Source organism: Sander vitreus, chromosome 2, assembly GCF_031162955.1.
Source record: "Sander vitreus isolate 19-12246 chromosome 2, sanVit1, whole genome shotgun sequence".
Lineage (NCBI taxonomy): Eukaryota > Metazoa > Chordata > Actinopteri > Perciformes > Percidae > Sander > Sander vitreus.
The window spans coordinates 24,628,113-24,640,091 of record NC_135856.1 but is presented as its reverse complement, the minus strand read 5'-3'; the positions used below and the strand labels follow the sequence as shown (position 1 = coordinate 24,640,091).

Genomic DNA, 11,979 nt, shown 5'->3' with positions numbered 1-11,979 from the left:
TTAGTTTAGTAGCTGCTACATCCTCTTACATCCAACACAGTAGGCGCCTTGTCAAAAGCACTTTTGTCCCGAGCTCAAGAGGCCTGTAGACCGTTTTGGAGGGGGCTGGTCCCTGTGCCATGGAGTGACCGAAGCCCGGAGTGGTCACCTCCATCCCCTTTGTTCCCTTCATCTGAATGGAGCTCTTTGATGAAAGACCTAATAGCAAAGGGAATTACAATCCGGACAGATTGAAAGGCTGAGTAGTGGGCAAAGAGGGAAAGAGAATTGAAGAATGTCAGGGAGACGGGGGGTCATCACGTAAGCAAACCAAAAGCCAGGGCTGTTAATGTCACTGAAGTAAATGGGACGTGTTATGGAGTTTTACAGTTCCCAGTGGGGAATCCTCCTTTGCACCACTTGTGGCCTTTTTCTGTGACCTATGAGTCAGTCATCTCCAAATTTGGCATGCATCATCTGTGGACTGCCATGACTAAAAGTTATAAAAATGACTTATGACTCCAAATCATCTGGATGCTATACTGCAAGCCAACTAGTTTCAGGGCATTACTTACATTTCACAAAAAAGCCATAACTGGAAATCTCCAGTGCTCATTAAATGTGGATGTACAGTCAAACAGTGATTCTACACTGTCTTGAAAACTTATGATTGTTTTGGCACAGGGGAGTACTCCTAACGCTTAAATTATGTATGTTAAATAATTTGTGTGATGCAGTGTATTGGACAAAGTTTATTCCAGAATATATAAACTAAAAAAAAATCATAGCTGCCAGTATTCAATTACATTTGTATCCTATAGGCATGGGCCAGTATGGTCTCTTTTGTAGTAATCTTTAGTTTTTTTTGTTGCTATCTATCACTTCCTTTCCATCCTTCATCACATCATCATATTTAACCGTTTTCAAGAAAGCTAAGAGACAGAAGTGTAACTACTGTGTTTTCAACAGCGTTGAACGGTGATGAACCCTCCTGATTTGCCTTTGTCTTTTGATAGCATCTTGTTGATACATTTTAATGTTATGTAACACACTTTGTTATGATTATTTGAAAGGTGCTATACAAATATAGATTATTATTATTATTATTATAGTTGACAGCTAACCCTCAATAGCACTGCTCCCTGTACAAAATGTAGTGTGCTCGGCTGCACGGATGTTAGATTTAAGCAACTTGGATCTGCTCGCTGCTGTATTTTGTATTAGAAACAGCACATGGGCCATAATTAAGCACAGTGAATTGAAAATATGGACAAATCTTCTTTGGCAAATGTTTTTTGAATATTTGAAGTATGACATTCAGACTCAAACTGAAATCACTATTGAGAATCACTGACTTAAGATATTTATTCTTAAAGAGAGTCTAGTCTAGAGAGTGTGGATAAATACTTTTTTTTTTTCTTCTTTTTTTTTTTAAATAAGTAGAATATCACATGCTTTTTTGTGTGGATATTATTCATTTCTTTATTCACCATGAGCCATGCAACATTCCTCTGTACTGTGGACTAATTCAACTCACTACCAGCTATGTTCATCTTCTGTGCGTATCTCTCTCTGCTTTGGTTGTCTTAACTGTATGTTGTGAAGGCGTTGACATCTGTGGTCAAGGCCAGCAAACAGCTTTTACTTAATTACCACTAGGAAATGTGATTTCACTGAAATTAATTTTCTTACTTTGAGATTGTTGCACATTTAGGTTTTTGCTCTTGTCAGCACTGCAGTAAAAAAGAATGTAAAAGGGGCTACAGTTTGTGTTTCGTCATTAAGTTACTGCAGATTTGTATGTGCTCATCTCAACACGACATGGTTTCTCTCAGTGTACTCTCAGTGCTTGTACACAGCTCGCCGTGCATGCACAGCTGTGATGTCAGTCTTTGTGTGGGAAGCTGGGTGCATGGAGTGAGGTGCATGTTGGGCAGTATGGGTCTGCTGTTGTCATGACAATCATCTCTTGATAACTGTGCTGCAGAAAAAGGTGATTGGGTGTACGTGAGGGTGTAGTTTTGTTGTTCAGCAAAGTCTCGTCTTCTGCTTTGCACGGCAGGGCAGTTGTTACAGTAGGGCTTATCTGTTGTGATCACCCAAACCTTTATAATAAGCAAAGTCTTCTTTCACCAATTAGGTCAGAGTCCTAAAATAATAAGAGCAAAAGGTGTCGGTTTAGAGCGAACCGACTCTCAAACCGTAGGTGAATTCCCGAGGGGACGACGCAAGGGTAGGTACTCCACACTGAACTGTGATTGTGTATCTGAAAACTTTCCATTCTTTGACCTGTCCAAACTCTTCTTTATCTCGACTCTTTGCATGTTGTGTACTGTGGGATTCCTCTTGTTTATCGGGCCTGTTGGTTCTATAAGAGATAAACTGTGTGTGAACCAGACTCAATTAAACCGTACCTTTCTCATATTTGCTGTCTGTGATTAGCACATCCATTCAGAGTTACCCACATAGGTTTAAGAATATAACATGAGTGTCAGAGCTGTTGCATTAATCCAGTCTTATTATTTTAAATCCCAGCAGGAGGGGGGTGAGTGTCTACTTGATGCACGGGGGATTGCACTTGATGCAGTTTTGGAGTCACAACATGCCTCTAAGAATAAACTACCACCTTATCTAAATATCCCCTCACTCTGATCGGACTACTTACATGTAGTTAACCAAATAACTTACTAACATTTCTTTTACCCAAACATTTCTTTTGGTGTTTTTGTTTAATATATTGTGCTTCCAAAACGCACTTTCAGATGTAGCAGCCCCAACAGAAATAATGTTACAAAACACTCCCATAGCTCCAGAAAGTAGTACATAGGTCTTCAGGAGGAAATTAAACAATTATATAATCTAATGAAAGAGAGAGAGAGACTTGGAGACATACTGTAGATGATCTCTCCTGTTTGTGTACATACAGTATGTATTGGCAGTGGCTGTAGTTGATGCTGCCGAATATTATTTATTGATTCATTAATGATTTTGTAATTTGTATAAAAAAAAGAAAAGTTGCATTTCAAATAGCATTTTTAAATGTTTCTTTAAGATTTGTTTCTTTGTAATTTTGAAGCACTTTTTAAAGTTATTTTTTAACTCTACTTTTCAGCTGTTTGTAATTGTTCTAAACAAGTACTGATACATTCAGATTCTTTTTTCAAAATATAAGTTTGATCACATTTACATTCATCATGCAGTCATTTGTTCCAGTCTTGATCTGCATTGGAAGGAATTACATGAACACATTGGTTGATTGTCTCCACATTATATGCACGTTGCCTGTCGTTGACCTTTGTCAGCCTTACATACATGTAGCTTAAGGAAGCGGTGACTGATTGGTGTGTGTGTACCTTGCTTCAGGAAGACCCGCTCCGCTGGAGATCAAACCAGTGCCGGAATGGGAGGAGCCCTGTACGCCTGTACGCTCGCCTGTCACACGGTCATTCGCTCGGGAGTAAGTATCTAAAATAATTTTCAGTATTTCTCATAGTTCTGCATTTTGGTTATAGCTAAGGGCTTGTTCACACTACTCTGCTTTTATTATTATTTTTATTTATTTTTTTAGTTTTACTTCTTATTAGGAGGAGAGGAGTGCTTTTCAATGTTAAGAAAAATTTTATTTTTCAGAGGAGCACAAGGCACGGGACAAAAAAACTGCTATACTTCATCTCCAAGTGACTCAAGCAGCTAATCTTGTTACGGAAACAGTGTGCATTGCCCTAACTGCTTGTTTTATTTCCACACAAAGATTTTCTTTTCTTTTTTTGTAGTAAAAATCTTATTTGGTGTGAACATTCCCTTTTGTAGTGGATACAATTAACTAAATAAGTAGGCACTAACACTTCATGCATTACTGTAGTCACCTTGTGACCAAAGTAGCACTGCTCATACAAACTGGTCTGGGATATGCTTCAGAGCTACATTATACTGAATGCAGTTTGTTGTCTAATCTGGGACGAGGTCTAGTTCTGTGCTTTGTGCTGCAGGGACTCCCTTGGCTGCAATGGTTTATAGCTGTGGCTCTTATGTCTGTATCATATTTTGTGCTCACCAGAGACTGCATTTGTCTGGAAGTCGGTGTGTAAACATTGTGAATGCTGCTCAGTCTCTCTAGGTTTCCAATGCCAACGAGACCCCCGTCAGTGCATAGTACGGCCTCCAGCACTGACTCTGAGGACTGTGATGAGAATTATGTACCCATGGTCTCTAATATGTCCACAGATGAACCAGTATGTAACACACAACTATCCTCTGATATACGAAGTTGCATGATTTTTTTCTTCTATTTTTAAATCGCAGATAATCAAAGCAACAAAAAGATGTGCTGACTGTCTAATTCGATTTTTGTTGTGATGTGTTTTTTCGGGGTTTGTTGAAACCATTTTACGTCATTATATATATATATATATAAAATGTCCAAAGACACAACAGATGCACCATAAATGCAGTAGAGTTTGTATGAGTCAGACAAAGTTTTCAGGGTTGAACACCATGCAACCAAGAATGTTAAGCTGTAATAGTTGTACAGAAAGTATTAGAAATTAGTTCTTGCTCCTCTCCCCGAGGCATACATTAGTGTAGACAATTTACTGGTTGCTGCAGACGGACTCCTCGACACTTCAACTCTTTTCTTTGCAGTTTCCTCTTGTTTTGCCGCTCTGCTTCCTTTATTCTCTATTTTTGGTCTTTTGCTTTTCAGGTACTGTTTTCTTTGAAAAAAAAAAGAAGAAGCTTGTTTTCTCAAATCATTACCCTTACTGTAGTTCAAAAGATCCAGTCTTGTATTGGGCTTTTTGTTTTGGGCATTGGTTAAAATGTAATCAAAATGAGGTGTCTTTTAGTCATTCAGTAAAGCCTGTGGAAACAGGCACAATTGGCTAACGTACCCAGAATAATATTTGGTACATCAGCCAGAGACTGATGGGATAACATTTCTGTCTTTTGGGATTCTTTCTCTTACAGTTTGTATTTTTCTTCCTAGAACAATTTAACTTTTTCCAACATTTGCTATGAAATTGTCTGCTGACTTCCTGTTTTTTTTTATCACTCGTGTTCATTTCTTTCTCCCTAGTTCCTTATTTCTTTGGCTTCACCAGGCTCTGGCTTCATCCATTTTCTTTTTCCTGCATTTTTGTTCTTGACCATCTGCTCTTTCTCTTTTGTTCCTTTGTCACGGCTTCCTTCTCAATCTGTGTAGAGAGGAGTCCTTCTACTGCACAGTCCCCATCACCCCTGTTAAGAGGGAGGTGGAGGAACTTGACACCGTAGAGGAGGTGAGCAGGGTTGCCAGGTTAGACATGCATGGCCTGCCCTGTCAGAACTCCAGAGGTTACCCATTTCAAGTGTTATTATTAGATCAGATATTCAGCAAGTGCATACTTTGCTGTGCTTTTATCACTCCCCAACACCCGCTAGAAAAAGTTTGCAGTGATTCTTAGATCCCATCACTTTCCTTACAATTAGTATGTCCTAGTTTTATCACCATCCTAGTTCTAATAACTCCACCCCACTCGTAGTTACAAATTAACACTACCTATAGGTCCAACATGTACCTTAGTGTTGTCACAATACCAAAATTCTATTCTTATCTTAAATTTGATGTAATCACAAAGTGATGTCACTGACCCAGTGCTTTGTTTCAGTATAACAATTAAGGAAAAGCACCATAAACTAAACAATGATATTGTTTATATTCTTCTTATCCTTCTTACATCTATAGAATGTGACGTGCACCAACAACACCAAGACAAATTCCTTGTATGTGTAAAAAACGTACTTGGCAATAAAGCCCTTTCTGATTCTGAATAACAAAAATAATAAAAAAAAGTAGAAAAACCTTTTCAGAATGTAAAAATCTGAGTTGCTTTGCAAAGTTATTTGATTTTCATTGGATAGCTTTGAAGCAACTGGAGTTTTGGCATGTTGGATTGGTGGCCATTTTTTTTGGCTGTATCAGCAAAATGATGCGTTCATGCTTCAGTGAACAAACTGCCAGTCTGGTGCCTGTTTGATCCGACAGGCTACATGAAAAGATGTTTACTGATTAAAGAAATCTATTCTCTTAATGAAACAATGATCAACTTCATCTAAGTAGTACTATTATTCACTACTTGCCCCATGAATCCTCTGAAGTTGGGGTTGAATGCAGTTTGGGCTCCCAGAACATACTTTGTGAAAGTACCAACTTTTTGGGAAATCAAATCAGTCAAATCTCTTGCAATCTTAGCAAACAAATGTTGGTTATTGTGACAATGCTAGATTGTATTAAATTATGAGCTGTTTTTTCACTGTCACTGCCTCAGTGTTCTTCTTCGGTCAATAAAAGCATCCTTTCCTGGCTTATGTAGAACATGAAGCTTGGTACCCCGATGACTGCTGATGGTGGAAGCAGCCCTATGGTGAAGCCAAAGGGAGACAAACAGGTGGAGTACCTGGATTTGGATCTTGACCCCGGCAAGTCTACCCCACCTAGGAAGGTAAGAATTGATCAGCCCCCACATTCTGAGCCATGTGTTCACAAGTCAGTTTACAGGAGCTTTAAGACCGACCTTTTGCATGTTTTCGTTCTCCAGATAAAAAGCAATGGGACTGGAATGGCAGTGTCAGATGAGCGTGTTGACTATGTGGTTGTGGACCAGCAACGGACACAGGCCCTTAAGAGCACCCGGGAGGCCTGGAACGATGGCCGCCAATCCACAGAGACAGACACCCTTTCCAAAGGACCCAAGTGACCCTGTTGTCCCAACCGACATCCCACCCTCCAAACCACCGGGCCTTTTACACTAGTGTAGGCTCTGGTTTGTGCTTTGGGACGGTCCAGCTGTCACTTTCCACCTCAGCAAGATCCTTAATGTTTAGGGCCAGTGGAGCTTCGTAGCCATCTGTGTTTAGTTTACGCTGCTGTAAGGTCTAGGGCAGCACTGTGTGTACAGTTGTAGGAAGGTGTGTGAGCCAGGAATAAGCTGCATGCAGTATGAAAGCAGGTGGAATGACTGGACTTGTCTTCGGGGTTTGACTTAAGCAGACTCACGAAACTTTGAACATTCACTGCCTCCTATATTGGATTAAAGTTTTGTTGATCCACAGTTAACATTTCCTTAAGTTATAATGCTATTTGTTATTTTGGAGTGTAAGTGAAATCACTTGATAACATGATGACAATACTTTATCATTGCAACACTCTACTACTTAGCATAGCTGGTTAACAGTGTTGATTTTTCAGTATCTTCTGTTTGAGCGGAGTGAAGTTTCCATGGGCAGTGGTCATAGGTCAGTTTTACAATTTTTTCGCTGAGTTGGTTTGAATTGCTGAAACTCGCCCTGATCTGTGTATAAGGGAAACTTCAAACCTGATCCCCAAGATAACCCAGTACGACAGAATTTCATAGTTTTATTACTTTATTCTTTCAATGCAAAGGCAGTTGAACTTGTTCATTTTACATGTAACCAAGTGCTCAATGCAAGCTTTGGATTCACTCAAGGTTTAATCCACTGAACATGATTTGATTTCCATTTACTTTGTACATGGAGATGCTTCAATCTGTTATAATGGAAGTGCAAAGACTGTACAAAAGTGTTATGTATATAAACACGAAAAGTGTCCTTTATTTGTATGGAATATCCAGCGTGTTTGACTCGAAGGTATGTGGATTCTGCAGGGTAGAATCCGGTACCTGTCTTAGGTGGTATCAGGACTTGTGATTAATGAATGAATTACTGTGAGTTTTTAAAAGAACGTGACAGGTTTTCTATAAGTTATACAAAGGTATCAAACTTAGGCTAGAGAGAGAAAATCAGGTACTAATAATACAACTATCCATTTCTAATTTATTTTTCAAGTTATTTCATCAGGTGGATGTTGTGTCCACTTTTAGCTCAGTATTCTTGATTTATATGGAGGAACATTTGCTAAGGTCTATTAAAATGCTTAGTTTGACAAGCGCCGGTCAATTATTTTCACAAGTTCTTTGATATTCCTCATTTCTCTCTCATCTTAGGTTTAATTTATTTCAAATTGAACTGGCATACAGTTTTGGGAAATTGACTGACTCATGTAGTCAACTTGATAAATTTTTTATAGACAGTGAAAATGTCTTTGTCTGCATAAGTCTGTGCTTTACTAACCTGTGAACTCTCACTCAGAAATCCCAAGCATGTGCTACCACAAGATAAAATCATTGCTGTACATATTTTGCCATCAATTAGATTAACATGTATCATTTGAAAAATGTGCCTACTAAGTCAAATTCATTCTACTTCACTCTTTCCTCATTGCAGTCTCTGTGATACGGACTGCAAGGCTGATGATGCTTTATCTTTTTTTAATGAATCTCGACAGAAAATGTAAATTTTAAAAGTGGACTAAATAAAATCCATCCTCTTATGCATGTGTTGTCTTTTTTCAGTAGGATTTCCATTATGATGAGGGAATCAAAATGGAAAAGAGAAGTTGGGGAAATGAAATAGGAAGTAAAAATTCCGATGTTGAAGTAAGATTATGTCCTGTGCATGATGAGTGTTCTTTGTTTCAGTTTTTCTTTTCTTTCTTTTTAATCACATTCGGATTGAAAGATTGATAGTTAAACAAGCTTGCAGGCATGCAAGTGTCTTTTTATTCCTAGATTCTGTCAAGTGCAAAGTTTTAATGGACAACTAAATAATGAATATGATTTTTTTTTTTTTACTAAATTTTCTAGACATTCGGAGCAATTATAGCCTGCAAGTATGATCTTATCATCAGAATACTTGTAGATCAAACAACCATGTACATGTCTTCAATCGCCTAATAAGTAGGTAAACTGAACATATCCAGAGTTTGTGCATTTCTGGTTTCCCTTAAGACTTATATCCAGCTTGAACTAAAGTACAGTAGTAAGTAAAGTAGAGAAAAACATTGTCTTTGAAATGCCTAGCATTAGCTTAACACACTCCACACAAATTTAAGCTGGCAAACGTTAATATAGAAGTCTCAAATGTAAAACAGAGACACAAACATCATCATCATGTTTTATAGGTTTGGTTATAAGCAGGGTTCAAAATTTACTTATTTTGTCTACCAGCTAAATGGCTTGTGAATGTTCAAATTTTACCAGCTACTCAATAGATTGCCATTATATTTTTTGGCTGGAGAGTGAAGCAAATCTACCAGCCACTTGCATATTTTACCAGCATTTGGCTGGCAGATTAGCTAATAGCTAATTAGCTAATTTTGAACCCTGGTTATAAGGTTAAGAGCTAAGGTTAACTCTAATTAGCTAACGTTAATGAAAAGATCTTTGACAGAGCAAGCTTAGGTGGCCAACGACTAAATTAGTTGACCATTAGTAGTTTGACAAAATTATCTTAACTCAAAAATGTACTTTTATTTTTTTTTCAAATTACAGATTAATTTACAATTTTAAGAGAAGCAATAGGCCTACATATTAATTTGACATTCTCTATGCGTACCAGAGACCTATCCTAAATCCCACCACTGAAAGGACAATATCTGGAAACTTGAGCTTGAAAGATCATTTTTGACTTTGGAAACAGCACATTCATAACAACCAAACCGGTTGAAAGCCTCAGAAACACAGTATGCTGGACTTTGTGTTAACATTTCTTTTGTCAAATATCTGGAACGTTGTTTTCACAGTAAACTTTGCAGGTGTAGCAGTTTGTTCCTCCAGTGTAAAATATACACTGCTACACTTTAAAGTGTCAAAGGAATTATCGAACTAGAGTAGTTTTCATCCAAGTTGCATTGAATCTACTTGGCTAAACTATTTCTAGTTTTGCTACAGTTGTCACTGTCATGGGAGAGACTCGAATCTTGCCGAGGGTCCAAAGGCCAGAATAGCAATTTAAAGCATGGTTTCAGCTTGTACAGGAACCCAAATCTCTGTAATGTCCTGGGTGTAGTTTTAATTAGCTGACCACTAGATGGAGCTGTTGTTTGAAGAACTATATGGCTCTCCTTTCCCTTTGCCCACACCCCTCAGTGCAGTCACTTCTCTTGATATTCCTCTGTCTGAGGCTCTGCAGTGCAGCCTAAATTAAATTAACAATTTCTTTACCATTAACTAACAGGCCAAAGTGCTTATCTTCTGGATTACTGCAATGAGGCAATGGACCACAAAGACCCTTGAAATCTATGCTTTATAGGGTTTCTTCAAAGGGCCACCTCAGGGGTAATTTGGGGTTGAAAAATTGTATTGCCTTCCCATTTACACACGGGTACACGCAGTTTATTTTTTATAAGGACTAACCAGGGCTCAGCACTCCCCTAATTGTGCGCCCTAAAGCACTGAACTCAACACACATTTTTATAATTCTTTGTCACAATGTGCTGCATTCCTTCAGATAAATAAAGCAATATTCGTTTCGCAAAATACGGAGGTGGTTATCCTTTGAAGCAAAGGTTCTCGTAGTGGGATCCAAGGACCCCCTGAGAATCCTCTGGAATGGGTGGATTTCAGATATTCTCTCTTGTTTGGTGATAAATGGGGGGCGAGCACCACCTGTAATTAAAATAGTTTACTAAATCAACAACGCACAAAAATGTGATGTGAAAATCTGATTAGGGATCCGAAGCCCTTTTCATCTCTTTAAGGGTAGGCTATATATGACATGAAAATATTCAAGAACCTTTTACAGGTGTGCATGAGCGGGTCCGTCCCATATTAACTTTGATATTGGTGATGTGTGTCTACTGACGTAAATATCTCAACCAGCTATCATGGATTCAGTACAGGCCTGTAGTTTACTCAAATGCAACACATGAGCTGACTGGCTTCACAGTCACATTAATCCCATAAATCTGTAGTACTCTACATCATTAGATATACTCCATTCTACGTCAGTCTTACATTGCATTGGCTGTATGTAACCTTTTCATCTCTTTGTAAATAATCTTATTAAAGTTCACATTGGGGTAGGAATGTATTTGCTACTATGACATACAGCAGATTGTAAAATATTGCCATCAGGTGGTTTCATTCTTTGTTCAAATGTAATATTTAAAGTTTTTATGTCGCTGTCAGACGTTGCTGATGGGATGACAAATTAACATATGGCAGCTGGCAGGTTTTGACTCATGTTCTTTTTAAATGCTACTTTTTCAGTGTTCATGTGAGTGGCTGGTTTGCCACTGTGTGAGAACTATATTACTGGTAATGCCATCATCTAGGGCTTTTTGGTATTTAGATCTTGAGCATATACAGATGCTTTACAACATCATTAACATTTGATCCTTGATTCAGTTTAAAGCTATTGTAAGAAAAGCATCCTGATCTCTCTGTGTGTCATAACGAGGCAGTGTTTTTAGTCAAAGTACACTTTGAGCCTGCTCCGTTTGCTTACATGTGTGCCTCTACCTACACAGTCGTAGCTGTGTAGTGCTGCAGCCTGGAGAGCCTCTTTGCAGTATATTTGGCAGTGTGTGAGTAATGGAGCAGGGAGAGAGTCTCTGGCTTCTTAACAGGGCCAGCAGAATAATTATGAGGTGAGCTGAGAGGCTGTTTCCTGGGCAGCAGGGAGCTTGTGAGCTTTTTTGGGCCTAGTCTATCCTCTTGGACCTCTGCCTGGACTGATGGGAGCAGTCTGTAAGGTGGCCTGGGGTGCTGTCCTGTTGGGCCTGGTACAGAGGTGGGAACAATGACATAGTAAACCATGTGAAACATTTTCAAACCAATTTAGGGAACTGTGTAGTCGACGCTTCAAATACTGTATGGGTGGTGATTTGAACAAGAAATTGCAATGTGCTCTTGTCAACAAAATCCTGCTAACAATGTGCCTGGTTAATTAACACTATTAGTATGAGTGAAAAGTCAGCACTATAGACTTCAGTAAATTATGCAGATGTGTGTCATATTAATGGGGAGCACACTGCAAGTGTTGAAAATGAACATTCCTCAAGAGACATTTTTGGGCTAGTAGGCGTCATTGAACTGGCAGAGCAGTTAATTGATGGGTAGTGGCAGCTTCATGCCCCCTGCTGGTTACAGTTACAACAAGAGC

At 38.7% G+C, this 11,979-nt stretch overlaps 1 protein-coding gene across 6 annotated transcripts in view; it reads left to right on the top strand.

Moving 5' to 3' along the window:
• gab1 (GRB2-associated binding protein 1) overlaps positions 1 to 8,365 on the top strand; it is a 55,124-nt gene extending 46,759 nt beyond the window's left edge. For 3 of the 6 annotated variants that reach the window (XM_078262504.1, XM_078262540.1, XM_078262495.1), the window contains 5 exons: positions 2,120 to 2,212; positions 3,343 to 3,436; positions 4,088 to 4,211; positions 6,330 to 6,458; positions 6,555 to 8,365. In XM_078262504.1, coding sequence (XP_078118630.1) covers positions 2,120 to 2,212; positions 3,343 to 3,436; positions 4,088 to 4,211; positions 6,330 to 6,458; positions 6,555 to 6,713 — 599 coding nt within the window. In that variant the 3' untranslated portion in view covers positions 6,714 to 8,365. Of the gene's footprint in view, positions 1 to 2,119; positions 2,213 to 3,342; positions 3,437 to 4,087; positions 4,212 to 5,179; positions 5,256 to 6,329; positions 6,459 to 6,554 lie in introns of those variants that run through there. The other 3 variants (XM_078262514.1, XM_078262522.1, XM_078262531.1) reach the window with 3 other exon arrangements.
• The last annotated feature ends 3,614 nt before the right edge of the window (positions 8,366 to 11,979 follow it).